Source organism: Orcinus orca, chromosome 1, assembly GCF_937001465.1.
Source record: "Orcinus orca chromosome 1, mOrcOrc1.1, whole genome shotgun sequence".
Lineage (NCBI taxonomy): Eukaryota > Metazoa > Chordata > Mammalia > Artiodactyla > Delphinidae > Orcinus > Orcinus orca.
In genome coordinates, this window is record NC_064559.1 from 202,078,821 (window position 1) to 202,106,347 (window position 27,527).

At 42.1% G+C, this 27,527-nt stretch overlaps 1 protein-coding gene across 2 annotated transcripts in view; it reads right to left on the reverse strand.

Moving 5' to 3' along the window:
• Nucleotides 1–27,527, reverse strand: part of KAZN (kazrin, periplakin interacting protein) — a 1,133,108-nt gene that overhangs the window by 826,131 nt on the left and 279,450 nt on the right. For both annotated transcript variants that reach the window (XM_049696036.1, XM_049696026.1), the window contains exon 2: nucleotides 15,494–15,651. In XM_049696036.1, coding sequence (XP_049551993.1) covers nucleotides 15,494–15,651 — 158 coding nt within the window. The remainder of the gene's footprint in view (nucleotides 1–15,493; nucleotides 15,652–27,527) is intronic.

A 27,527-nucleotide genomic window follows, 5' to 3' on the forward strand; every position in this document is an offset into this window, starting at 1 on the left:
ATCAAAAACAAACTCAGAAAAAGAGATCAGATTTGTAGTTCTGAGAGGCAGGAGTTGTGGGGAAGGGGAATTGGATGAAGGCAGTGAAGAGGAACAAACTTTCAGTTATAAATAAGTAATGTATAACATGATTAATATAATTAGCACTGCTATATGTTATATATGTAAGTTACTGAGACAGTAATTCAGTAAACTCTTAGTAAATCCTAGGAGTTCTCATCACAAGAAAATAAATTTTATTTTTTAAAAATTTAATCTATATGAGATGATGAATGTTCCGTAAACTTACTGGGGTCATCATTTCATGACGCATGTAAGTCAAATCATCATGCTGTACACCTTAAACTTATACATTGTATCTCAATAAACCTGGAAGAAAAAAAGCTATGCTTGAATAACTCCAACAAAATCTGGAAACCGGTTGACACAAGAGAAACAAGATTGTCCTACAGTTAGACAAAGAAGGCAGTCACTTAACAGGATGGGATTTCTCAACCCCAAATCTTTACCTCCAACAGACCTTAATGATGCCCACACTGCTTGGGTTCATGCCTCTTGGGAGTATTGGCCAGCATCCTTTTCCCCTCCTGTCAGCTACTCTGACTAGGGCTCATTATTCTCTTCCCCAGCACTACACACTCTTCCCTTCCACACTTCTCTCCCCATTGCTCTGCAGGACTGGAAAGAAAAGGCGACCACACTGTTTAGCACAAGGTGAGCATGGAACAAACTCTTACTAGAAGACTTCCATTTGCCCTGAGCCTTCCCTCCTTCAAAATGCAAATGTAATAACAGCCGAAAAGCCTTCCCAAGGCTTGGCGGGAGAGGATATGTCTGGGGATACAGAAAACAATGTGGAAGGGATAAGCCTGATTGAGGGAGGCTCACTGAGAGACAGAAGAGACAGAAGCCTGATGGTGGATGAAGGGGGTGACAGTCAGGGGAGGTGGAAAAGTCCTGGGGCAGAGATTGGTTTTTTTTTTCATCTTTATTGGAATATAATTGCTTTATAATGTTGTGTTAGTTTCTGCTGTATAACAAAGTGAATCAGCTGTACGTATACATATATCCCCATATCTCCTCCCTCTTGCGTCTCCCTCCCACCCTCGCTATCCCACCCCCTAGGTCATCACAAAGCACCGAGCTGATCTCCCTGCGCTATGCAGCTGCTTCCCACTAGCTATCTATTTTACATTTGGGAGTGTATATATGTCCATGCCACTCTCTCACTTCGTCCCAGCTTCCCCTTCCCCCACTGTGTCCTCAAGTCCATTCTCTATGTCTGCGTCTTTATTCCTGCCCTGCCACTAGGTTCATCAGTACCATTTTATTTTTTTTGCAGTACGTGGGCCTCTCACTGTTGTGGCCTCTCCTGTTGCAGAGCACAGGCTCCGGATGCGCAGGCTCAGCAGCCATGGCTCACGGGCCCAGCCGCTCCGCGGCATGTGGGATCCTCCCAGACCGGGGCATGAACCCATGTCCCCTGCATCGGCAGGTGGTCTCTCAACCACCGCACCACCAGGGAAGCCCAGTACCATTTTTTTTAGATTCCATATGTGTGTGTTAGCATATGGTATTTGTTTTTCTCCTTCTAATTTACTTCACTCTGTATGACAGACTCTAGATCCGTCCACCTCATTACAAATAACTCAATTTCATTCCTTTCTATGGCTGAGTAATATTCCATTGCATATATGTGCTGGGGCAGAGATTTAATCCACGCCACATTTCTCCAAAGGCAGAAGATGCTGGAGGAAGAACGCCAATCAGATTTGCCATGCTGAGCCAGGTGCCGGATCCTGGGAGAGAGCCAGCGTGCCGGTCTTGGGGGAGCAGCAATACTCTGAGGGCAACGGTGCCAGTGAACTTGCTAAATCTCCATTTCACTTGCTCATCTGCCCCCACAGTCCTCCTAAAGTACCAAAGTTCAGCTGAGTCTGATTAAGAGGCCCTCGTGATGATCTGAAATGTCAAGTGCTCCTACATCCTAATAATATGCATCTGGAATACTTCCCAGATGAGAGAAGACATGCTTCCCTTTGATTTAGAGTTGGAAGGATGACAGAGTGGAGGCAGTAAAGATGATGAAAAGAAAAGCATAAGCCAGGTGACAACTCCCATGACACAGAGAAACCAACAATAGGGAATCAACAAATTATGTGAGATGTTGGCATCTGTGGCATAAACAACAGTGATACCACCTACAGTCATCGGTGATAAAACACAGCCACCTGCTATGGTACACCCAGGTTCTTACAGGACCCTTTCCTTAGATGAAATACAAGCTTCTAGGTCCAGCATTCAGGACCGTTACTCTTTGGAGAGGAAGGAAACATGCATGCTGGTCTTTAATAGCGATTATTTTCCTGCCATTAAACAAATGAAGAAAAGAAATACATTACTACTGAACCACACTGTGCCTGGTATAAAAATGTCTCATTCTTTCTAAGTTTGTGATCTTCTCATGAGTAAGGATGTATTAGTTTCCTGCGGCTGCCGTAACAAAGTATCACAAACCAGGTGGCTTAAAGAATAGCAATTTATAGTCTCACCAAGCCCCAAACCAAGGTGGCACCAGGTTTAGTTCCTGCTGAAAGCTCTAAGGGATAATCTGGTCCATGTCTCTCTCCTAGCTTCCTGTAGCTCCAGGAGTCCTTCGGCTTGTATATCCATCACTCCAATCCTCCCTCTTCACATGGAGTTTTCCCTCTGTGTCTTCACGTTGTCTCCTCTCTGTGCGTGTCTGTCTCTGTCTCCAAATTTCCCCTTTTTATGAGGACATCAGTCATATGGGACTAGGCTCCATTCTAATGACTTTATGTTAACTTGTTTACCTGGATAAAGACCATATGTCCAAATAAGTTCACATTCTGAGGTTTTAGCGGGTAGGACTCCAACATACCTTCTTTTGGAGGACACAATTCAATGCATAACAAAGGAGTTGGTCCATTTTGATGAAGCTAGAAAAAACTCAGTGTGGGCCATCCATGTGCAAATTGTGTCCTGCATAACTGTGGTGTTTTGTAGAGGTATGCCTAAGGTTCTACAAACATTGATTCAACTTTCATTTAAAAATACATTGAAAACCCACCACAGACATTCAAACGTGATACACGTCACTCATGAACACCAGAGTACAGCTTGTGCTTCCTTTATAACACATTTGGTTTTGTTTGGTTTTGTCCAGGCCCAGGAATAAAACCCCTTGTGCCACGTCCGTGCATGTATTCAAACGTCAAACTAGTAGGTTACTGATTTAACACAATTGTCACTTTATAATGGTCTTCTTGGAATTCAAGCCCTGTGCTTGACTGTATAAGTGTATAAACAAAGTGTATAATACTGCATGAGTTTGTAAGTGTATAGGCGAGAAGCCTCCTAGAGCTTAATTACAAGTGTCTAGATGCCTCTGCTCACAGAGGGTCTTCCCTTGGTTCTGTGGTTAATCATGTAAGGGAACACATGGCATATTGACAGGATGACACTGGGTATGAAGAATGGCATTTCCGTAAAATGTGGGTACCCTATTAGTAAAGCCTCATTAGGTTGCAATTGACAGAAACCTATGTCAATCTAGTTTAAGTGAAAAGGGGACTCTGTTGGCTATTCCTCAGAGTGTTTCTTCTTCTTCTGTTCCTCACTGTAGAAATTCCCATGTGATTTCCTCCACGCTTCTGTTGGGGGTACAATGCATTGGCTCACCCATACACATTCCAACACTAAGGCCCACTTCTTTGGACTACAGAAAATGGAAATCTAAAACTACATTTCCCAGATTCCCCTGTGGCTAAGGTTCTCAGGTGGTCTAGGTTCTTCCTGAATGAGGTGAAAGTGGACAACTCTTTGGGTGAGCTGGAGGCACAAGCACTTGGCTCTTCAGGACAGCTCTTGAGGAGGTTCTAGTGTTCCGTGTCATGGGTGCTGTGTTGTGCGACGCAGTAGCCGTGGGACAGCTGGATGGTGTCTCCTGGCTACTGTTATTCCTGGCTATGTAACCTCCAAACCTAGTTGTCAAGACCTTCTGGCGATTCTGTGAACCACCAAAATATCTCAAAAATTTTTGGTTTTTCTTAAAAGGCCTTTCTACTTAAGTTAGTTAGAATAGATTCTGTTGTCTGCTACTGAGAAGTGTGACTGACACAATGTAACTCCAATCACCAGTACACACACTGATGACACCAGCTCTGTTTCTTCAGCCCACAACTCCCTCTGAAGCTGAAGACATATTTGACTGTCTCCTACACAGTCCCACCCAGATGTCCCATAGGTCCCTCAATCTTCATAGACTCCAAACCAAACTCCCCCTCCAAGCTTACTGTTCCTCTGTTTCCTTTATCAGATACCACCATTTTCCCAAGTGCCCAAGCCAAAATCTAAGACCCATCCTAGGCATGTCTCTCTTTTTCACCACCAAGTGTCAATTAGTGAGTCTTACTTAAATTCCTGAATATGTTCCTTCTTCTTGAATCTTCCTGCCCCATTCCACAGTTTCTTATCCTACCATCCCTTGCCAAAACAAACTGTCTCCTGTCTTCTATCTCACTCCAATCCAACCACCCATCACACCTCCTCCATAGTGATCTTTCAAACACCCAAATATAACCATGTAATCTCTTTGCTTGAATGCATTAAAGATTTTCCTCACCATTATTATGGTTTCAGGTTGGATGAATGATGTGAAACCAGAGGGCATGTGTGGCAGAAAATGGCTAAAGACTCACCAAATCCATTTTCTCTTTCTCCTGAGAGCATGACTAGACCAATTTCCAAGCCTCTCTTCCAGTTATAGGGCTTAGTTATCAGTCAGATCTGACTTCAAATACCAGCTCTGCTATTGTAGCAGTTAGCTCCTGCCATGTAACAAACCACCTTGAAGCTTAGTGGCTCACAACCACCACCATTTATTATATCTTACAGGTCTACAGAAGGATTAGTGATTTTGCTGTTCTGGACTGAGCTTGGGTGACTTTTAGCTGGGCTTGCTCATATGTTGGCACTTTAGTGGGTCAGCTGGGGGTTGCCTGGTCTAGGATGGGCTCGGCAAGGAGACTTACCTCTGCTCCATCCTGGAGGAGATTTCCTCCTCCAGCTGGCTAGCCTAGAGGCAAGGTTTCAAGAAAGAGCAGAAAGAAGCATGCACACACCATCTTGATGTCTAGGCTCTGGACTGACTCACCCTTTAACCACATTGTTTTGGCCAAAGCAAATCACAGGCCAACTCAGATTCGAGGGGGTGGGGAAATAGACTCTCCCTCTTAATGAGAAAGGCTACAGACTCGTATTGCAAAGGAAGAAAGTAAAGAACTGCAGCCATTCTTACAATCAAAGTAGCACAGCTACTCACTAGATGCGTGACCTCTCTGGGCCTCATTTCCTCATCCATAAAATAAGGGAAATAACATATACCTCACAAATGAGATAATGGAGGTAAGACAAAGTCCTCAGTAGAGGGTCTGGCACATAGTAAGTACTCAATGATCCTTCATTACTTTTATTTTTCACATCTCCCTGCAATGTTTACCATTGTGCCTTTCTCATGGTTGGAAGCATTTGTTCAACAAATTAGTCATGCACCTGGCTCAAACGACCAGCTAGAACAATGGTCTTTTAACGGCTCATCACATTTCTAGAGCTAACACAAACCCACACTTCTCACACTTGGTCACGGGCCCATTTGAAATCATCCTGTCCAAGCTTGACATAGATCCCTTTTAAAATATATCCTCCAGCTGTCCAAACACAGTCTGTCCTCTGTGCATGTATCAGAACAGGAGAGCACAATTCATGTCCCTCTAAAAAAACTGACTGCAGCAGTCTTCCAAAAGAGAATGTGCATGAAGCTTGCTAATTAGGACACTTCAAACTCCCATTTCCAACAGATCAAAAATCATCCAGAATTACGCTAAGAAATCTTCTGATTTGCTTTACGTGGTAGACTTACTACACTGATGGCCCATGTTTCACTCCTCCCTTTGGTGGTGTCTTCCCACACTGACTCTGGATTTGCTTTGGCTAATGGAATGGTAGCAGACTTGATACAAACATAGGCTGGAAACGTAGTTGCTTTTGTCCATTTCCTCTTTTTATGGACCCCCCCGTCACCACTATGAGAACATTCCAGATTTAGCCTGCTGGAGGGATGTGAGAGGTTGCAGAGGAAAGCTGAGGCCATCTTAGACCAGCCAGGCCCCAGTGACCACAGATGTATGAGTGAGACCGGTCAAGATCAGCCACCCATGTCATTTCAGTGGAATGCCCCCATCAATCCATAGACTTATAAGAAGTAAATGAATAGTTGTTGTGTTAAGCCATTCAGTTTTGGGATGGTTTGTTATGTGGCAGTAGTTAACTGATTCAAATCTATGTCATGATTCTCATCAATTCTATCATGAATGTCTTCTCTTTGCCTTATACTTTGGGGGGCGGAGGAAGAGGAATGAGGTTCCTATCAGTAAACCGAGACAAGAACATCCACTCTGAAATTAAATATCTGAGCCTACTAAGCTGGTCAAAGTGAGTGCGTTTGTTTCAAGCTCCCCAGGAATAAGTGAGCATTTGGAATAGCCAGTCACCATCTCACATTAAATCACTTTTCAGTGTGATTGACTCCAAGACAAGAAAGTGAAGGAACATGGAATCTTGGCTTGAGTTGGTGTTTAGGAGAACCTGCTGGCTCTACTCCCAGACCTAACATCGGATTTGAATGATAACGCTTAGCAACACCATGCCTCAATTTACCAGGCTGCTCTACGGGAAATATTTGAGTTTAACATGAATGGGAGGCCCCAAGAGCTCTGTATAAGAATTACTGTTCTAAGTGTAAGTTATTTTAGGATTACAGCTATCTGGCATACACTAGACTTTCTATTATCTGACTAATGGATGGGAGCCGCAGCATAAAAAAATACCAAATAACCGATACTAAAAGTCTGTACTGAATTCCATTATGGTGAAAAAATATATTGGCAACAAAATTACCTTTCTAATTATGTCTTATTCAGACGAACATCATTTTACATTTCCTGAGTGCATGCCACCAGGGAAGAAATGCTGTCTTTGCCCATAGGCGATCTATAAATTTGCTAATCTATAAGTATCTAATTGAGAATTGACTGTTGCCCAGATTCTATACAGCAGCTCTTCAGTTTAGTAACTGTGGCTTCCCCTCTTCATTTTCTTGTCCAAAATAACTCAACGTTTTCCCTGCTTTCTCTTCATCCATTCTGACTCCTGTCTCAAGTAGCTTAAAGAACTCGTGCTAGCCTTCTTTTGTGTGTGTCTCTATGTCCACAACATCCAGTAAGAAAAGACAGAGATTCTGGTTCCTCTGTGGACACCCATAGGCAGAAGATGAAAGATTCTCTGTTCCCGAGGGACTAGTTGGAATTTTTATAATCCCTAAATTAAATGTAAATTTCTGGAATAAATAATTTGCTTAGATCTTTTGCAACACCCCAGGAGATCTATTTCCAGTTACTCATGGAGTAATGCTAAACACACACAACTAATTTAAAGTACAGATATTCACAATGAAACACGAGAAGAGGTCGTGCTCTCTCTTTCTCTCCCTCTTTCCCCCTTTCTTTTTCTCTCTCCCCCTCTCTCTTCACAGATCTCAGTTTAAATGTCACACTCAAGAAAGAAAGCATTTGAACCCTTATCTAAATTAGGTCCTAATACATCTTTAAGACAAGTATTGAAACTCTTTATTATTTGTTTACCTACATATTTAGAGTCACTTGCCCCCACTAAAATACAAGATCCATTGAGAACAAGGATCACTTTTGTTTTCATTGATGCTCCTCACAATGTAGCACAGTGTTTGGCACACTGTAAATGCTAAATGAATGAATGAGAAAATGAATAAATGGACAACTAAGATATACCTTGAGGACCAATTTTTTTTAATTAATTAATTAATTTATTTATTTATGGCTGTGTTGGGTCTTCGTTTCTGTGTGAGGGCTTTCTCTAGTTGTGGCAAGCGGGCGCCACTCTTCATCGCGGTGCGCAGGCCTCTCACTGTTGCGGCCTCTCTTGTTGCAGAGCACAGGCTCCAGATGCGCAGGCTCAGGAATTGTGGCTCACAGGCTCAGTTGCTCCGCGGCTTGTGGGAACTTCCCAGACCAGGGCTCGAACCCGTGTCCCCTGCATTGGCAGGCAGATTCTCAACCACTGCACCACCAGGGAAGCCCAAGGACCAATTTTGATCAATTGTAGGGCTTCAAAAAAAATGATTCTGAGCCTGGAAGAGTTCTGTGATCAATGAAAAAGTCAGCCTTGGGTCTAAAAGCAGGCTTTCTCAATGTCAACACTATTGACATTGGGGTTGGATGATTCTCTGCTGTGGAAAGCCAGCCTGTGCATCATAGGAAGTTTAGCAACATGCCTGGCCTCTACCCACTAGATTCCAGTAGCACCACTACCCCTCTCCAAGAACCCACCCTAACTGTGACAATCAAAAATACCTCTAGACGTTGCCAAACGCACCCAGCAGGGCAGAATTGCTCTCCTCTCTCTCATTTGAGAACCTCTTATTTAAAGGGGAATGGTGGGACTGGGTACTATTTGGGGAGCCAAATATTTGCCAATGTGACAATGGGCACCATGAAGAGGTGATGATATTTTAGAGGGAAAGGTAATACCTTTATATTCTATTTAAAGATTTTTGAAAACCGTGTTCTTGGAACCCTAAACCTTCTAGAATTCTGAGAGGGTGGAGTTCAGCTTTGGGAATGTATATTTCTTATAATTGTTAAAAACACTTGAGTTATGAGTGCTGTTGTATGTCTGAAGCCATGTTTTAATCTTCTCTCCCCAAATTACACCCTCCCTTTCACTCTATTTAATAACCCCTTCAGGAAGCAAATACTCTGAGGGTCACCACCTACAAGTAGGAAATCAATTACGCTCACTTTGTGATGGGCTGGATGGAACAATATAAAAAAGGCTATTTTATTAAAGCTTAATAGCCAGTTTGCCAAACAGAGATGATAGTAATACCCAACCTCCTGTACCTCTCATGGCTGAGTGAAAAAGGTGAGAAAATGCTGGCAGAAGTGCTTTGTAAACAAGGAAGTGATCTGCAAATATCAGCTGGGTGCTTCTCTGAGCTTCCGTAGCCACACGTGCCTTACCACAGGACTCTTCAGTGTCTGGTTATCTACCCCACTGTATCCTGAGTCCCTCTAGGGCAGAGCCAATGTTCCGTCCCTCTCGGTCTCCAGACCTTAGTGCAATGCCAAGCTCTATGCTGGGACACAAGCACCAAGTTCACCGAATGCACGGTCAAGTTATTATTGTTTCCATCTGCTCCACATCCATTCTCCCTTCTTGTAGTAATAATGCCTCCCCAAAATGCATGTGGTATTGGTGGGACCATCCATCAACATGCACAGACCAGGGCTCCCATGTCCGAGAAGGAAGAGGACCCAACGACCTAAGACAGCTCAGTCAGACTCTTCTAGGAACTTGAGTCTTGATCAAAGTGACACAAAGAGAGAAAATGCTCGGGGCCAATGTATCCCCACACAGCACCCTGAAGCAACCGCTCTTTAGTTCTTGATAGCCAGATCTCCATAGCTAACCTCTTTCCTGTCTTCTCTGAGAAAGAGTTCTTCAGTTTTTCCTAACAGCTACCCTATTTGCTTCTGTTAAATTTTGCCCTTGTTACGTTAACCAGAGCTTGTCTCTGCTGCTGACCAAAGAGCTCTAGCCCAATCCTTACCCCTAACCTGCCATGATTTTGTTACTATATCAGATCCACCTCATTGTAACATGAACCATCAACTATGAGACCAGCATAAAGTCTATTTTCTTACCATTTGAAAGGCATATCATTAAAATAACCAGTTAGTATCTAAAAATGTAACATAAAGGTTCTATGATGTGAAAATAAATTCCCAAATTGCTCTTTAGCACTACACAGATTGTTGGAAACTATACCAGTTTGATAGAGACTATTCCATTCAAACATTACCCATCCTGAGAGATGCTGTCTTCTATTAGAATATAGCAATGGACAGGAGTCCAGTTTTTTTGAGTCTCATTTCCAATTATACCTGGGTCTTTGCATGGTGAACACTGAAAACAACCTTCAGCATTTCAGAATTTCTCCTAAAATTCTGCCTCATGGCTTTTGCAAGGTGCCAGGGGTCTCAGAAGAGGCTACCTTTCTCTATTTTCTTTAAAAAATACCTAAACACAAGCTTAACAGAGGGTCAGAATTACAATTTCACATCTCACCCTCCATTTCTTCTGAACAGGGAAGGTGATTGCATAAGCTCTATAACTGATGGGATCACATCTCAGCCTGGCAATGCCTGTAGGTTAAATTGTATTTAAAAAAAAAAAAAGGATTTTAAAAGATCAAAATCACCATGGCAGGATGGAAAGTGGGCTTGTGCTCATTATGTAAGAAACTGCAAACTTCAGACCTGCTAATTTTATAGTTTTGCATCTGAGATGGAAAATAGCATTGCCTTTTCAAACACGCAAGGAAAGGATGGGTAATGGAGCACACGGATTAATGGAGGGGATAAGCTAAGACTCCTTTGAATAATCAGCTTACCATTGTAGCTTTCCTGTTAGGTGAACTCAATTCTTCAGCTTCCATTTGAGTATTTCTTTCTTCTCTGACCTTTAAGAGGTAGAAATCTGATGGCATAAGTAGACTTAAAAATATCCCAGGGTAATTTTCTTAGGATGAAAACTTTGCCTCTTTGCCCTCGTTCTAATTTCAGAGTTTCTTCTCTGCTTGCTACAACACTGGGGAGTGTTCCAGCTCTTGCTTCAGCCTGGTGTCACATTTCTGAAGATAATAAGAAAAAACTACACTTGGGGTGCTCCTCATAGCCACAGCCAGTGTCTGTGACCTTGAGAAGTCAGGCATCCATCTGGTACCTCAGTTTGTGCAATGTGAGGACAAGACATTCTCCAGGTCTGTCAACAGGGTCTCACTTATGACTGTGAAGCCGGGTGTAGCTATAAAACACCAGATAAGCGCACTAGTAATAACCGCAGGGTCCATACCGTGAGTACGGGTTGAATTCAGAGAGGATGGAAAGTGCTGCTAACAGGAGAAATCACTTTGATGTATACGTCTGTAGTGAGTGTGTGTCAATTATCTGACTCCCGAAGTCCCTTCCCCCACACACGTTGATGTCCACTGTACAGGCCTGACCCTCCTATTTGCCAGGAGCCTGAGCCCACGTTTGCTCTGGTTGAGCCTCTGCTCCAAACCACACTTCCCACACTCTGAGGCCAGTCTAGAGAGGGAGAGTGCACAGGCGGCTCTAACAGTCAATCTATTCCTGTTAAATCAGCCTGATTCTTGCCGGAAATTAATCAGAAAGCATAATCAACCAGGGCAGACTGCTCTAGAAAACAAAACAAGAAAGGAAAATGAAGCCACCCAAGTTATAGCGAGTCTCTGATGCTGGCAGGGACCCCATCAGCCTCCTGAATGCCAGGTTTGCCTCCTGCCAGTTGCCCCCTCCTGGTGTGTTCCTTCTTGTTTGGCAAGGGGAATATAGGTCTTTGTCAAATATGCTTTTGAGTTCCCTGAACACAAATAACAGAAAGACAGATAAGAAAAGAAAAGAAAAGAAAAGAAAAGAAAAGGGAAGAAGAGGGGAGGGAAGGGGAGGGAAGGGGAGGGAAGGGGTGAGATAGGAAGGGACAAAAGGGGCAGAATCTCACTCCACATTTCCACTAAGATATATTTTGCCAACAGAGAGATGAGGAGGCTGGAGAGGGAGGAGAGAAGTGAAAGTTGAGAGAAGGAGAAGACAGAAGGGAAGGAGGGAAAATTCTGGGGTGTGGGGAGAAAGAAGGAGAAGAAGGAAAGCGAGAAGAAAAGGGACAATGAGGAAAGAGCAGGGGAGAAGAGAGTCCAAAACACACAGCAGATTTCATTTCTCTTCTGCCTAATATTTGACTTCCGCCAGGTTGTACGTGCAGACTTGCTTAGAGGTGACGGTTGTACAGTTTATTTTTGTTTTTAAAGGCTTGCTTACTTCATTCCTAGAGATGGAGCTCTGGGAAAGGTGTACCAATGACTCAGCCTCACTTAAACTGAGCTCTCCCTCCAAACTCGGACAAGCCATGTTCCAGACAGAGAAGCCTCACTCCCTGCCAGGCCTGGACAGAGCCCGAGGGTCAGTGGAGCACAGGCCCTCCTTGGTCACTCCATGCTCCATGGCCTGCAGAAGCTGCACCGCCCCCTGCCACCATAAGGCACAGAAAGCCTCTTCCTTTCAGTACGCGGCCTTCCAGAGGAAGACCTTACTGCCAACGAAGTGATCTTATTGTTTTCGCAGGCATTTGTTCACCCCTTAATAAATAATGAAATTAGGTCTTTGGGGAGAAGAAGGAGAGAACTGCCAATAGGAGATTTAATTTGCTGTAATCAACCTCTCTTAGCATGCAGAGTCACACAGTACGAGTAAAAGAATTAATCTCTACCAGAAAGAATTGCCTTTCGGTGTTATGAATCTAATCACTTATGAGGCTGAGTCGGCAGTCTGGGTTTAGACAGACCTCTCAGGAATCAAAGCCACAAGATCAGGTTTCAAATACCATCTGAATGGTACACTTCATTGAATTTGGGGGCCTTTGGATTACAAAAGGAACGGAATGCAAATAGAGGCACTTGGCCTCTTTTAGACACCCCTTAAATGTTCAGAAAGACGTTTAGGGAATGAATAAATAATTGTAGGCCTCTGGGCTGCCTGTGTGAGATGTTCCTTCTTGATTCTATTCTCTAGGATGGATTGTCAGACCTGCCAATCATCTCCAGCACCCCCATTATACTTGGGAGATGTGTTTGCTCTGTGCATACTGTTCTACAATCCTCCCAGGTGGAATTTCATAGCCCAGCAATGCTTTTGCCTTTGACATTCTCCTAAGCGGGATTTATTGCTTCCAAGACAGATGTGACTTGAATCGATTATGCCTCTTAAGCAGCCACTCTGGAAGCAGCCTCTAGGTTCTCTGCATTCCTTTTTGCCTGACTTCATTCAACTTGCAAGCTGATGTCAGAGTATTTCATCATAATCTAATACTGTTAAGAGTCCTTTGGGTATGCAACTGAGCAGGCTATGTTACCAACCAAATTCCGGATGTGGTTACTACTCTTGAAGAACTTACGTTTTGCAACACACAAACATCTATTAATATCACAAAATGCAGCCAGAACAGGAGGAGGTACCTAGACGTTATATTTACATGCTGCTGACCTCTCATTACTGATGAACTTAGAAGATGAAGTAAGTGCATTCATTTGTCTTTGGGATGGAGTCAAGAAGAAGCAATGTCAAAAACTGAACGGAAAATAACCGAATTTCCAAAGATGCTCAATAAAGATTCTCATTATAAAACACATATCTCTGGTTGTCTATTTCAGAACTCAAAACTACATATTACCCATGGCCATCCCCAAAATGTTGGGGTTCCTTAGCATTTTATAAGTTTGACGACACTAATCTTATAGAGAGTTATTTCAGAGGTGCTCTGAGCCCGGGGGTACTAGGTAACATGATTCTAACTGACTTCAGCCATGGACCTAGACCATAACCACAAATAACGTTTTGAAAAGTTTAATGGTTTTGGAAGAAAATAAATGAAGGTGGTATTTTTAGATTAATCACAACCCACCTCACCCTATGTTAGTGCAAAAGAAAAACAGGAGGCAAAGAAATAACATTTCCAGACACTGTACCACTTTCCGACCTGACTTTCTATGATTATTTTTCTCTGGAAGAAGACCCGACTGACCTTCCTTTCAGAATGCATGACTTAGCGGAATATCCACCATACCTTGCTCCATTTTTTCTATCTATTTAATTGAGAGAATTCTAGCAGGCATTGATTTGGGATCAGGAGAGAATGAGATAATAAAATGTTCCCACACAGTAATCACATTATAAGGGATATCTGAGTCCCATTGGATAAATAAGGGAAAAATTGTGATCAAAGTCACGAAGGATAAAAGTTGTTAAATGAATTTGGTATTTAGGGGGAGGAAATATTTCCTTAACCAACATTAAACATTCTCGAAATCCAGTTCTAGGCATTAGTAAGCTCATACGTGAAGGAGAGGGAAAAGGTGAATGGTTTTTTACTCGGTTAGATTTTGCAAACAGGAGTTTACAGAACATCATTAAGGATTCATCTAGATGGTTCCCTTGGCTGTTGTATGATCTATAGGATTGGGTCTAGGCACTGAGGAAAGCTAATCCTTTCAAGACCAATTTGCTCTCTTTTATTTGGTCAATTGTTCTAAATTTCCCTTTTTTCTGAGTTTTAAAATTGGTTGTTGTAGCTTCAGAATCTTTCCTTTTTCCGCTAGACAAGGCCTGGGGAGAAAGGAGAGGCTGAATGGGCTGCTCATAATAAAGGGGAAAAGGGAGAACAGTGAATAAAAATGAAAGGCTTTGCATAATGTGGGCCATCTCAATATAGGGGCTCAAAAATCCCGTGGGGCAGCTTCAAGCATTGACAGGTGAGAAATACACAAAAACCTTGCCAGTTAAAGTCTTATTGGTACAAGATCCAGGCTTCAGGATTGATTTTAAAAATAAAATGTAAAACAGCACCATGATAGAAACAAAAGCAAAGAAACCACAGTGCAAAATCTGATACAGAGCGGAACGCGGGAAACCACCAACCATTCTGACCTCACTGCCGTTGAACAGTAAACAGGCTCAGGAAGAAAGCCCCAGGACAAACTAACACAAAATCACCAGACCCAGAGGACATTGTCTGAAACGTTTCTAGATACTGAAGAGGTGGAAACAACAACAAAAAATCTAGTTCAGCTTGGCTTCACAAACACAGAGAACCATCAGTTCTCTTAAAACACCTGGTGTTTGCCTATCAACATATCTGGAGAGACCCAGCAACAAAACCAGAAGGAGTAGATAAATTATTTTCTAAATATTTCAATAAAATAGTGCACAAGGAGAAACCTTGAAGAATCACATCTCAACAAAGCATGCAACGAGCTAAGCATCTTCTGTAATTAATTCATTGCTAGCCTTGCAAAGAAAAAAATAAGAAAAAAAAACAGTGCTGATTCGCTTACTGGTGGTGCATCAAATGTACCAAAATATTCATTAGTTACTCAGTGATGCTGTTTGGGATAAGTATTGCTCCACTCCAAAGCCTTTGCCAGCTCTGATGCCTGCCAAATTTCTATGTAAATGGGTTTTCACTTTCCAAGGCTAATGGGAGATCTGTTAAATTCTCAGAGACAACACGTATATTATTTTAAGCCCTATTACTTTGACTTAAAAACAAGCTATTTTAATACTAAATCCAAAATAATACCTAATTAGAAATCCAATACTCAAATATCAGAATGTCTGCTCTTCATCGCAAAGGCAGTTGCAATGAATGTGATAGATGAACATTTTTGAACAGCTTATACCAAGAAGAAAACCAAAAAGGTTACCACCTACTCTATATAGAATTTATTTACTGATCTCTGTACCTGAGCATCCATTAAGAGGTGCCTCATCAGCATCATGGAACTCTTCAGAGTCTCCTTTTCAGTGGGCAGAAACGGGTCTTGGTCCTCCTCCAGCGCCTTCGACTTGGTGACAATAAAATGGGATATCTGGTCATTGAGGGTGTGCAACGATTGTACAGCTGCAAAAAGAGAAAGAGCGAAAGTGGAATCACAGCAGGTAACTTTCAAAGAGAAACTGGCTACCAATTTTAAAGGGAGAAGCGAGGGTGTACACATAAGGTATGACCCAGGCAGGTGTCAAGAAGCGTTACATCCATGAATCTCTTCAACACATGTGTTGAACAGGTAACAGATTGAACACCCTCCAAATGCCAAGCCTATATGGAAACGCTTGGGGGATACAGTCGTGAGCAACACCAGACAAGATGCTTACCCTCGTGGAGCATCCAGTCCTGTGGGGGACACTGAAAAGAAACAAGTTAACAAATACTTCTATGAAGATGACTTTGAGTTAAGCGTTTATAAATTACAGAGATCAGCAGGCAGGAGGGAGAGCTCTAGAGTAGATTTACATTTATGGTAATATAGTTGGCTATGTTACCTCTAAACAGATGGCCTCTGTCATTAAGTTTTGTGAAAGGACAGTGGCCATGTTTTCCAATCAGTACCACATGTGTGCTGGGAAGATTATTATTTCTCTATGATTCACGTAGCACATCTGACATGGTACAGATTTTACGATTTCACTTATTTTTTTGTGCTTGTTGCCTCTTTCTCCACTTTCTCCACAGTGCAGCTGGTAAGAGCAGAGATTTTAAGAAAAACCTCTTTGTTTATGGTTGTATGCCCAGCAACTAGGAAAGTTCCTAGAAAGTAGAAGATGCTCAATAAATGTTGTTGAATTAATTTCCTTACATTTCCTTGAATTAAAATTTCTTTCCCTATAGAATTTCTCTAATTTTCAGGTAAATCTATCCTTTCAAACCAAGCATAAGTAAATCTTACACATTCTCAGGAAAACCACTGCACTGACTGCAATTCTGAGGATGCAGAGTATTCATCAAAAACTAGTATCCAGGGCTTCCCTGGTGGCGCAGTGGTTGAGAGTCTGCCTGCCGATGTAGGGGACACGGGTTCGTGCCCCGGTCCGGGAAGATCCCACGTGCCGTGGAGCGGCTGGGCCCGTGAGCCATGGCCACTGAGCCTGTGCGTCCGGAGCCTGTGTTCCGCAACGGGAGAGGCCACAACAGTGAGAGGCCCGCATACCGAAAAAAAAAAAAAGAACTAGTATCCAATAGAATCACTCTGAGGGCATCTGCCTTTGACCATGAGGGAGTAAGAGGATTCAGATTACCCTCCTGCTATAAATAACTAGAAAACTGTACAATATCTCAGAAACAAATATTTTTAGACCTTGAACAATAGCACAGAACTGTGATCCTTTAGAAAAGAAAAAGTTGAGTCCTATCATCACCAGCAGTCTGCAGAAAAGGAATGTCCAGACCTCAGCATGGGAAGAGGAACCCAAGGAGAGCCCAGCACTTGACACTGAATTGAGGAGACAGAGATTGGAAAGGCTAAGTTTGCTATAATTTGCAAGACAAAGTACTGAAAAGGAGGGAATTATACAGAGATCTCTAGAAATGTGCACAGGGGTCTCTATGAGTTGTTGGCTGAATATCAATCCTATGTATGGGTAAGATAAAACCCTACATGATCTGGCAAGAAAAAATTCCAGGAGAGAACAGTTACCTTTTGGGGAGCTGTAAGCCCAATAATTCCAAGAGATCTCACAGGGCCACAAATTGTTTGCACGCTCACCAGCCGAAGTAGAGGGGCTTTGGGAATTCAGGGCATATTCAGCAGAAACTCCAGAAGGATAAAGCTTTAGAAATGAAACTAAATGATCCCTAGAATAAAGGCAACTCTAGGCCTATCCAAAAAGAGTTTAAAATTAAGCCCTGAGAGGATCAAACTGATCTGCCAGTAACTAAAATACTTGTCAGGAAAGAAAAATGAGCATTTTTTTTGTAGAGGTGTAACAAAATCTAGCACCCCAAAATGCAAAATCCGTAATGCTCAGTATTCAATAAAAAATTACCAGACATGTAAAGAAACAAGAAAGTATAACTTGTAGCCTCAAGAAAAATCAGTTTATAGAAGCAGACCCAGAAATAACAAGTGATAGCATTCGAAAATACGGCTGTTAAGACAGCTATTACAGAGACATTTTGAATGTTCAAGGTTGTAAAATAAAACATGATTATAATGAGGAAAAAATATAATATTTAAATCAGAACCAAGTGGAGCTTCTAGGGATGAAAAATGCACTTCTGAAATAAAACTGTTATTGGAGGAGATTCATAGCCGATTAAAAAAATGCAGAAGAAAAGATCAGTGAACTCGAAATTATAGTAATAAAACTATCTATAATGAATAAACAGAGCCTCTTTGACAATATAAAGCTGTCTGACATACATGCACTTGGAGTCTGAGGGGGTGGGGTGTGGGCAGGGACAGAAACAATGCTTGAAGAAACGGTGAACAAATTTTTTCCAAATTCGATAATATTATACACCTATGGATACAAGCATCTCAATAAACTTCAGGCAGGACAAACACAAAGAAAACTATAACAAGGCATATTATAATCCAATTGCTAAACAAACAAACACACAGTGAAAAAGAGAAAATCTTAAAATCAACCAGAGGAAGAAAGCATATTGTATTCAGAGGAACAGAGATAAGAATGATGTCAGACTTACCAGCAGAATCTATGCAAACCAGAAAATAATCTATGCATGTTGAAAGTACTGAAGAAAAAAACTTGTCAACCTAGAATTCTATAACCAATAGTAATGTCTTTCAAAAAATGAACGTGAAATAATGACTTTTTTAGATAAACAAAGGCTGAGAGAACTCATCACCAACAGACTTTCATTAAAAGCAATGTTAAATGTCTTCAGACAAAAGGAAAATGGCATTAGATGGAAACTTTTATTCACAAAAATGAAAAAAAGAGTGCTCAAAAGGAGCAATATTTGAGTAACGTTAACATATTTTCTTTCTCACCTTTTAACTCATTTAAAAGATAATTGGTTTAAAGCACAAAAAATAATGTATTGTGGATTTGATAACATGTATAAAAGTAAAACATATGACAACAGCACAGAGAATGAGACTGGCAAATGGAAATATATTGTGATAAGTTTCATATATTGTACATATATGAACAATATGTGAGCAGTTTGTTATCTGAAGGTGGACTGTGTTAAGTTAAACATGCATATTGTAAATCCTAGAGTAAGCTCTGCAAATAATAAATAAACAAATGATGATTTTGAGCCATGGAGAATCAACCTTGGACAACTGAGCATAGAGCTACAACTACAAGCCATGAAATAGGAAGAATACAGAATATGACCTCAGAGCAGTTTCTCACTACACAGGAAGACTCTAAAATCTTTTCCTGGACTGGGGAAGGAGCTTGGCTAAAACAGAGAAAGATGAACAAGAAAGTATGGGACCTGATCCCTGCTTAACCTGAATCCTCATCCTACAAAGGAGATGGTAAAAAACACCCAGATAAATTTGGGGATCTGAAAGCAGAGTGACTTAACGTCTTATGTCCTACCCTGGGCAGCTGGGTGGGGCAGCTTCTCAGTGCACACACCAATAGGAGGGTAGAAACTATAGCCACATGGAATTTTAAGTCCATGTGAGATAGCACAACTGCCCTACCACCCTCACTCTTCCACCTCCAGTCTCCCTTAGCATCATGGGGGCTGAAAATATCTCCAGTGAATCCAGAAGTGTCCAGAGAGAGATTCATGGACCAGATACGCATCCCCAAGATAGGATAATACAATATATAAGTCTCCCAAGAACCCAAAGAGAAGGGAAAAATAATGGGTAGGGGAGCCATTTGAATTTATTTGATATTTATCCAGAAGGTACTAAGTTTTCAACCAGAAGTGACTAAATTATATCATCAGTGGAAATGCTGGCTCCAGGTCTAAGTTGAATTTCATTATATGAAGTTGAAAACAACAAAAACAAATGACTTTTTGGAGTTGTGACTATAAGTTTTTTAAACCCTCTATATATCTTCTCTCTCTTACTTGCAAACAGGAAGGTTGGGGCACACTGAACTATAAGGAAAACAATTGAGTAGGCATCCAAATAACCTACCAGAATCTAGGACCAATCTCTGCGTGATTCATGCCCCATTTCCCACCACCATCGTGCCTTCCCTTTCCCTACCTCCGAGTACATGGACATAACGTTCTCACGAACAAGCCTTTCTCCCCAGGTCATTCCAGGGATACCCCAGTTCCCAAGTCCTTTGCTTATAGACACAAGAGACACTGCTGTCAACAAAACTCACGTCACTTCTTAGAAGGGAAGAATTACCGTCAATGCTTTTCACTCTAACCAGGCTAGTGAATTTGGGGTTCTCAAAATGCATCTATTACAGGCTTTCTCTATTCTTGTTCCAGAAAATTGAGGCTCAGTAGCTAAACTATGCTCTAGGGCTTCCCTGGTGGTGCAGTGATTAAGAATCCACCTGTCAATGCAGGGGACATGGGTTCGAGCCCTGGTCCAGGAAGATCCCACATGCCGTGGAGCAACTAAGCCCGTGTGTCACAACTACTGAGCCTGCACTCTAGAGCCCGCAAGCCACAACTGCTGAGCCCGTGTGCCACAACTACTGAAGCCTGCGTGCCTAGAGCCTGTGCCCTGCAATGAGAAGCCACCGCAATGAGAAGCCTGCGCTCCGCAACGAAGAGCAGGCCCCACTCGCCGCAACTAGAGAAAGCCCGCGCGCAACAATGAAGACCCAATGCAGCCAAAAGTAAAATAAATTAAAAAATAAAATACGCTCTAATTTTTACTTTGTTGTAAATTCAGGACACATTAGAAGTGTTAACACTCCCCTCTCTTCTCAAAGAGTAGACACTTTCATTAGAAAACTTACCATATTATATTGTAATTGCTTAAGAATTCATCTGTGGTAGATTGAATTATTGGTTCCCAAACTACTCCTCCAAAACCTGTTCCTATAGAGCCCTCCCCAGTGACACTCCTTAGTGGAGACATATACCTCCTGTCTTAAATGATGTCAGGCTTTGCCATGTGACTTGCTTTAGCCAATTAAATGCGTGCAAACATGAGTCATGCCATGTCCAAGTAGAACATCATGTGGTTCCACTATTATTCTTTCCCCTTTGCCAGAATGTAGAAGACATGCAAGTGAAAAGCAAACCCTTGCTACTATAAAGCACCAAACTTTGGGGACGGGGGAGGCATTTGTTACTGGAGCTTAGCCTCTTGAATGCTGACTGCTGCACAGTCTCCGGACTAGATGGTGACTCCCCTGAAGGCAAGAATGGAATTTTGTTCACCAGGTATCATGGGTGTTTAGCAAAGAAGAGCCACTTGGGAAATTTTTAATGGATAAACAAATACAGTTGTTTTGAGAGTACAGATCCTATGTAATAAGAATGATAAGGATTACAGTTTATTGAGTGTCTATCATATGTCAGAGGCTTTCAAAACCTCTGTGCAGAATGAAGAGGCACTAATAATGTGGGTTCTAGGGCTAGAAGCCTGAGTTCACACCCAGCTCTGATATTTACATAACTGGGTGAACTTGAACAAGTTACTTTACAGCCCACAGTGCCCAGCACATGGTAAGTTCTCAGTAAGTGCTGGCTGTTACTATTGTTAAAGATCTATCAGAGATACAGAATCTGAAGCTCAGAGATTTACACAACACATGAAAACCAAGGCCATGACTCTCCAATGCCCATTCTCACACCAAGTGGGACACAATACAAGTAAAGGCAGGGAACAAGTCTAGAATTTTATTTATTTATTTATTATTTATTGGCAAACGTAAAACAAGCAGATGGCAGAGTGCCTGGCACACAGTAAACTTTTCATGTACTAAAAATAGCTAGGATATGAAGCCCTTCACTGATGATTCCCTACCTATACTTCTTGAAACTCCTCTCTCCATCTCATAGCTCCTTCACTGACAATAATAATTATTATCAATAGTATTATGATAAATATCTATGGGGACTCAACATTCACAAGCATGGTGCCACATGTTTAACAGGCATTACCTCACTTAATCACCCCCCAAATTCTACTGAAGTGTCATTATCATCGTTCCTATTTTCCAAATGAAGAAACTCAGATTAAGTGACCCACCCAAGATTATGCACCTAAGTGAAGGAAACAGGATTCATATCTAGGCGGAGCCTGCACACATAATTCCTGCATTATACCACCTCCACCCTGCACACCACTCGCTGCTCCATCCTGCTCTCCTTTGGGCAAACTACCCTCTGGTCCCCTACCTCCGGGGGTACCACACAGAGCAATCCTAGGTATACAGAATCTCAGGCTGGCCATGAGCTATCACCTGGTAATATACTCATACTTTTAAAGGTGAGAAAACTGAGGCCAGGAAAGATGATCCAGCTCCCTGAAGATGCTGTAGCAGTCACTTTGAGAGTATGGACCCTTGAAGACAGTCTGCCTGGGTCTTAATCTTATCTGCCCCTCCCACTAGCTGTATAACCTTGGGTGAATTACTTAACTCCTCAGTTTTCCCATCTGTAAATGGGGATAATAATAGTAACTACTCCACAGAGTTGCTCTGAGAAATAAATGAGACCATCTGCATAAGGCATGTGGCACAGTATCTGCCACATGTTAAGTATGTAAAAAGCATTCGCTATTATGATTATTCCACAGTTTGTACCTCAAGCCTTTGACTTACTGATATTAACCAGTTGCTATGTTTATAACTGAGGGTACTTACCAAATCTTTGTTATATAAGTAAGCCAAGATGGTCTCTGTGTATTAGCCAAGGTTTTTCATTTCTTCACTGCAGGCTGAGACCCTTTAGCTCAAAAGCCAGCAGGTGCCAAACTCAAATGTTTTATATCCAAGTATTTTAAATATAGCCCAAGTAAGCAGATTGTTAGCTATTTAGGGCCTGTCTGCTTTGCAAACCCCACAAAACTGTGCCCAACATTTGCTAGCCATTGATAAGATAAGCCCTGGGACACAAAGACCCCAAGACCCTGCTGGTCTCTGACCCAGACTCCTCACTGTGCTGGTGTGTGACATCACTTGGACACGTAAGTTCCCTCCAGGACCCCTCTCTCACCGAGGAGTTCCTTGCCGTCCTCCCCTCTGAGTATTGACCCCCTGCACTTCTGGACAGTGTCCTGCTGTGAAAGACTTCCCAGTATGCAAACTGCCAAAGGGTCATCCAATAAAGCCCGTGTGTGCTACTGCCACCTAGTGGTCATATCTTTTCCCTTGATGAACCCCAAGATCCCTTGAATCCCCTACATTACCCATTTGTCTCTTCATTTTGTATCCCAGTTACAACTAGTCCAGTGCTTCATACAAAATGAAAACATAAAAGCTGAAAGTTGATAACTGGAAATGACACAAGGTCCTCCTATATGCTAACCTACTCTTCAAGGCAGGTCACTCTGTTTTCAGGCTTGTGTAATGGGTGCTTTATGTATTTGTCTGGTTACATCTATTTCCCTCTTCTTCTAATAAAAGAAACTCATTCCCTTTTGTGCAAACACCCATCCCCACTTGTGGTTCATGTAGGGCCGATCCCACTCCCAGGTCCTAGAGGTGAGCACATCGTCCAGACCTGGCCATTCTAAGCACCTCATCTCCCTGGCAACAGTGGTTGGTCCAGGAGAGGGCTTGTGACCTAAACACGGCCAACAAGATTTAATTCCAGAACCATCTGATAGAACTATTAAGAAAGAGAGTCTCTCTTTTTCAGTTGAGTTCGATAAACTGGTAGGAACGCGGAGCAGCTGGTGGTCCTTGTAGCCATCAACTAAGGAGCCCCAGCCTGAGAATAAAATCAACTGAGTAAAGAGGCAATTCGCATCCACAGACAGGGAAAGATTCTTGACCATATCATTACAGCATCAGGATTCAGCCACAGACTTCAGTTAGGTGGATCGTTAAATTCCCTTCTTTTCATTAGACCATCTGGGTTGGATTTCTGTCGTTTGCAATCAAGAAGTCCTGATTGCTGTAAAGAAGCCTGTACTTTGTCCTCATTGTAATAGTTATTTACGTGAACACTTCTTTAACGTCTGCCTCCCTCTGTGGCAGATTAAAGAAGATCTTAAACGTTGCGAGAAGAACCAGGGAATCTAGCCATCTGCCACAAATGAGGCTTTGGACACGTGGTTCCAGCCATCTCAACTCACCCCAGATGAGAGCTCAGTCACTCTGGAGCAGAGGTGAACCTCTCCTCTGTACGATACCCAAACTTCTGGCCTACAAAACTGAGCATAACAAGGTGTTGATTTACACCCTCTATTTGAAGATGGTTTGTTATACACCAATAGATAACTGTAAGTTCCATGAGGCCAGCAACCATGTTTTTTTGGTTCTTCCCTGTATTTCCATCTCTAAGCACAACACCTGGCACACAGTAGTGCTTGGAAAGATAAATATCTGTCCAAAAGAAAAAAAATGAATCAATAAATGAAGGAAAAAGCCGGCTTCACTCCACTTTGTCCCCTCCACCAGCCAGCCCATCATTCTAGAATCAGGCGTTAGGCACATTCTTCTCCATTTGGCCTATAAAAATCTCAACCAAATAATACTGTTCTTAAAGTGTATGATGGATTATGGAATGAAGAACCATATATACGCTTTCTTATTTACCTGAGTTTAGGAAATTGAAGCATAAATTTATTTGGTTGGTGGTTCTACATGTGAAATGATGTTAAATTTATTTCATGTTATTCTGGTCTACAAATTTGAAGAAATATGTATTTCTATAGCAGGCTTATTTATATGAAGGGCTCATTTGAATGTCACCATATATTAATAAGTATTTATTTAGGTTTCAGATAAGGGTAGCACATTCATGGGTTGGCAGAAGAAAAAAATAACAAGTTTCAATATTTTATGTCATTGGCAAAAATTGAAGGTACACATAAAATTTGTTAACATTTTCAGAAGAGGAATAACAGCTTAGCATACTGTGCCTCTGTTTTTATAGATCAGATGAATTATAGACATGAAATAATATGACACTAAATACTAATTTTATGCAGATGAGACCAGATGTCACTGAGATGGGCTATTGTACATTTTTACAGAAAAATATACCAAATGAATCATATCATAGGGCACAGCCTTGACGCAAGAAGCTCCATGGATTTTATGATCTTGCCATTTATATGGTCCATAGATACGAACTAATGATCAAATCTATCCCTACATGTTAAACAACCTTTGCTTTTCATGTATCTCAAATTCTTTGATGTATTTTGCATTAAAATGCTCACAAGTTTCCAATTCTTGCTTTAATATAGTCTCATTAAATAAATGAAGCCTAAATAATTCAGGTATTTCCCCCTGTTGTTGTAATAAGACTCATTCTGCAAGTCAAAAGTTGACGCTGGAATCAAGGATGTAGAGAAGTTGAGACCCTCATGCATTGCCGGTGGGACTGTAAAATGGTGCAGCTGCTCTGCAGCAGTGTGGCAGTTCCTCAGTAAGTTCAACGTAGAATTTCCATGTGAACCAGCAATTCTAGTCTTAGGTATATCACCAAAAGAACTGAAAACAGGTGTTCAAGCAAACACTTACCCATGAATGTTCACAGCAGCACTAGTCGTAACAGCCAAAGGTAGAAACAACCCAACTGCCCATCAACTGATGAATGAATTAGCAAAATGTAGCATATTCATACAATGGAACATTATTCAGACTTTAAAAGGAATGACGTTCTCATACATGCTACAACATGGATGAACCTAAAAAAACTATACTAAGTGAAAGAAGCCACTCACAAAATGCTACGTATTTTTTTACACAGCAGCTTCTTATTAGTTATCTGTTTTATACATACTAGTGTATACATGTCAATCCCAACCTCCCAATTCATCCCACCAACCCCCGTCCCCGCTTTCCGAAACCCTTTGGTGTCCATACAATTGCTTTCTACATCTGTGTCTCTATTTCTGCCTTGCAAACCTGTTCATCAGTACCATTTTTCTAGGTTCCACATATATGCGTTAATATACGATACTTGTTCTTCTCTTTCTGACTTACTTCACTCTGTATGGCAGTCTCTAGATCCATCCATGTCTCTACAAATGACCCAATTTCGTTCTTTTTTATGGCTGAGTAATATTCCCCTGTATATATGTACCACATCTTCTTTATCCATTCATCTGTCGATGGGCATTTAGGTTGCTTCCATGTCCTGGCTATTGTAAATAGTGCTGCAGTGAACACTGGGGTGCATGTGTCTTTTTGAGTTATGGATTTCTCCGGGTACACGCCCAGGAGTGGGATTGCTGGGTCGTATGGTAGTTGTATGTTCCGCTGTTTGAGGACCCTCCACACTGTTCTCCATAGTGACTGTTATCAGTTCACATTCCCACCAACAGTGCTCCACACTCTCTCCAGCAACAAAACGCTACATACTGTATGATTCTGTTTATTTGAAATGTCCAGAACAGGCAAATCCACAGAGACAGAAAAAGCAGATTCGTAGTTGCCAAAGACTAGGGGGAGAGAGGGACGGAGGGATTGCTGAGTGGGTACAGGGTTTTTCTCCACAGGGATAAAATATTATGGCACTAGACAGCAGTGATGGTTACACAACATTGTGAATGTACTAAATTCTGTTGAATTCTACACAGTAGGATGCTTAAATTTTATGTTATGTATATTTTACCACAATTTAAAAAACATTGGGTGACCAGCTCAAGATTGCAGACGTTAAAAAGATATATGTATTGGAACATCCTCCCAGAATCAGACAATTGAGTGGTCCTTGATATGCAAGCATAACACTTTGGACCCTTCAACTGCAGTTTGTCTGACGGCAAAATGCAGACAGGACCCAGTATGTTACTCTGGCACCAATGGAAAAGACATAAATTACATACCTGGTCAGGTATAAAAGCAGACAATAAAATCAACCCTTAAAACCGAGGATTTGACATGCTGATAATGAATCTATCACCAACTACTTTAAATGAATACATTTGCAAGAGGCCCAGAGTTACGTGGTGGGTGCTGAGAAATACATGTGTATTTAGATGCAGAGCAATAATGCAGCAGAAGTGATAACACAGGACCAGACAAAGGTGCAATTACATGCAGGAAGTCCAGGCAAGGTGGTGACAGAATCAGGCCCTGATGGAGCCTGCAGGGCTTGAGAGCAGATGGACAAGTTGAGGGGGAGCTGGAACAGGTCCCAAGGTGGGGGATGTGTTTAAGGCCACACCATGGAAGATAAATGTGGCCTAGGGCCACACCCAAGCGTGTGGCCAGAGAGAAGCATCGGGGAGGTCCCGCCTGCCTCCCATTGAAGGGGGGCCTTTTAAGGGCCTTGGGTTTTGGAGTCAGAGAGCCAGAATCTAAGTCCTGCCTCCATCTGTTAGGAGCTGTGTAAAGACTTCACCTCTCGGGGTATCGTTTTTCAAATCTGCCACATGGAGATAAAGCCATTTCTACTCCACAGTCATGGAGCTTAGACTAATTAATGCAAATAAAGGACTCAGACAGTGCCTGGTCTAGAGTTAGTATTTAGTGACAGTACTCAGCTCTCATCACCATGATTATTACCGTGACCACTGCCTAATTCCCGTGAGCCTGGAGCAGGCCTGGGCCTGATCTGACCCTCAGAGTCTGCCCTGCCGCAAAGGGCAGTTCTCGGGGATCGATGCCCTGGCAGTATCGAAGGCTCCCTGGGAGTCAACCCCTGTCCCACAGCCCAGTTTGCCCCCGACATCATGACCCCGTTTTTATTTCACTCCCAGACACTGGACCTAGCCAACACTGCCCAGCGGTCTGCAACAGGGGCTGAGACATGGGGTCAGGTGAGCAGGCTGGACATACAGTGTGGAAACTCTGAATGGGCGACCATATTCTGGTGTATGGTCTGGTTGTCGGAAAGGCAGCTAAAGAGGCAAAGAAACAAGAGAGAGAGAAATGGTCAAGACTCAGAGCAGCACAGAGCAG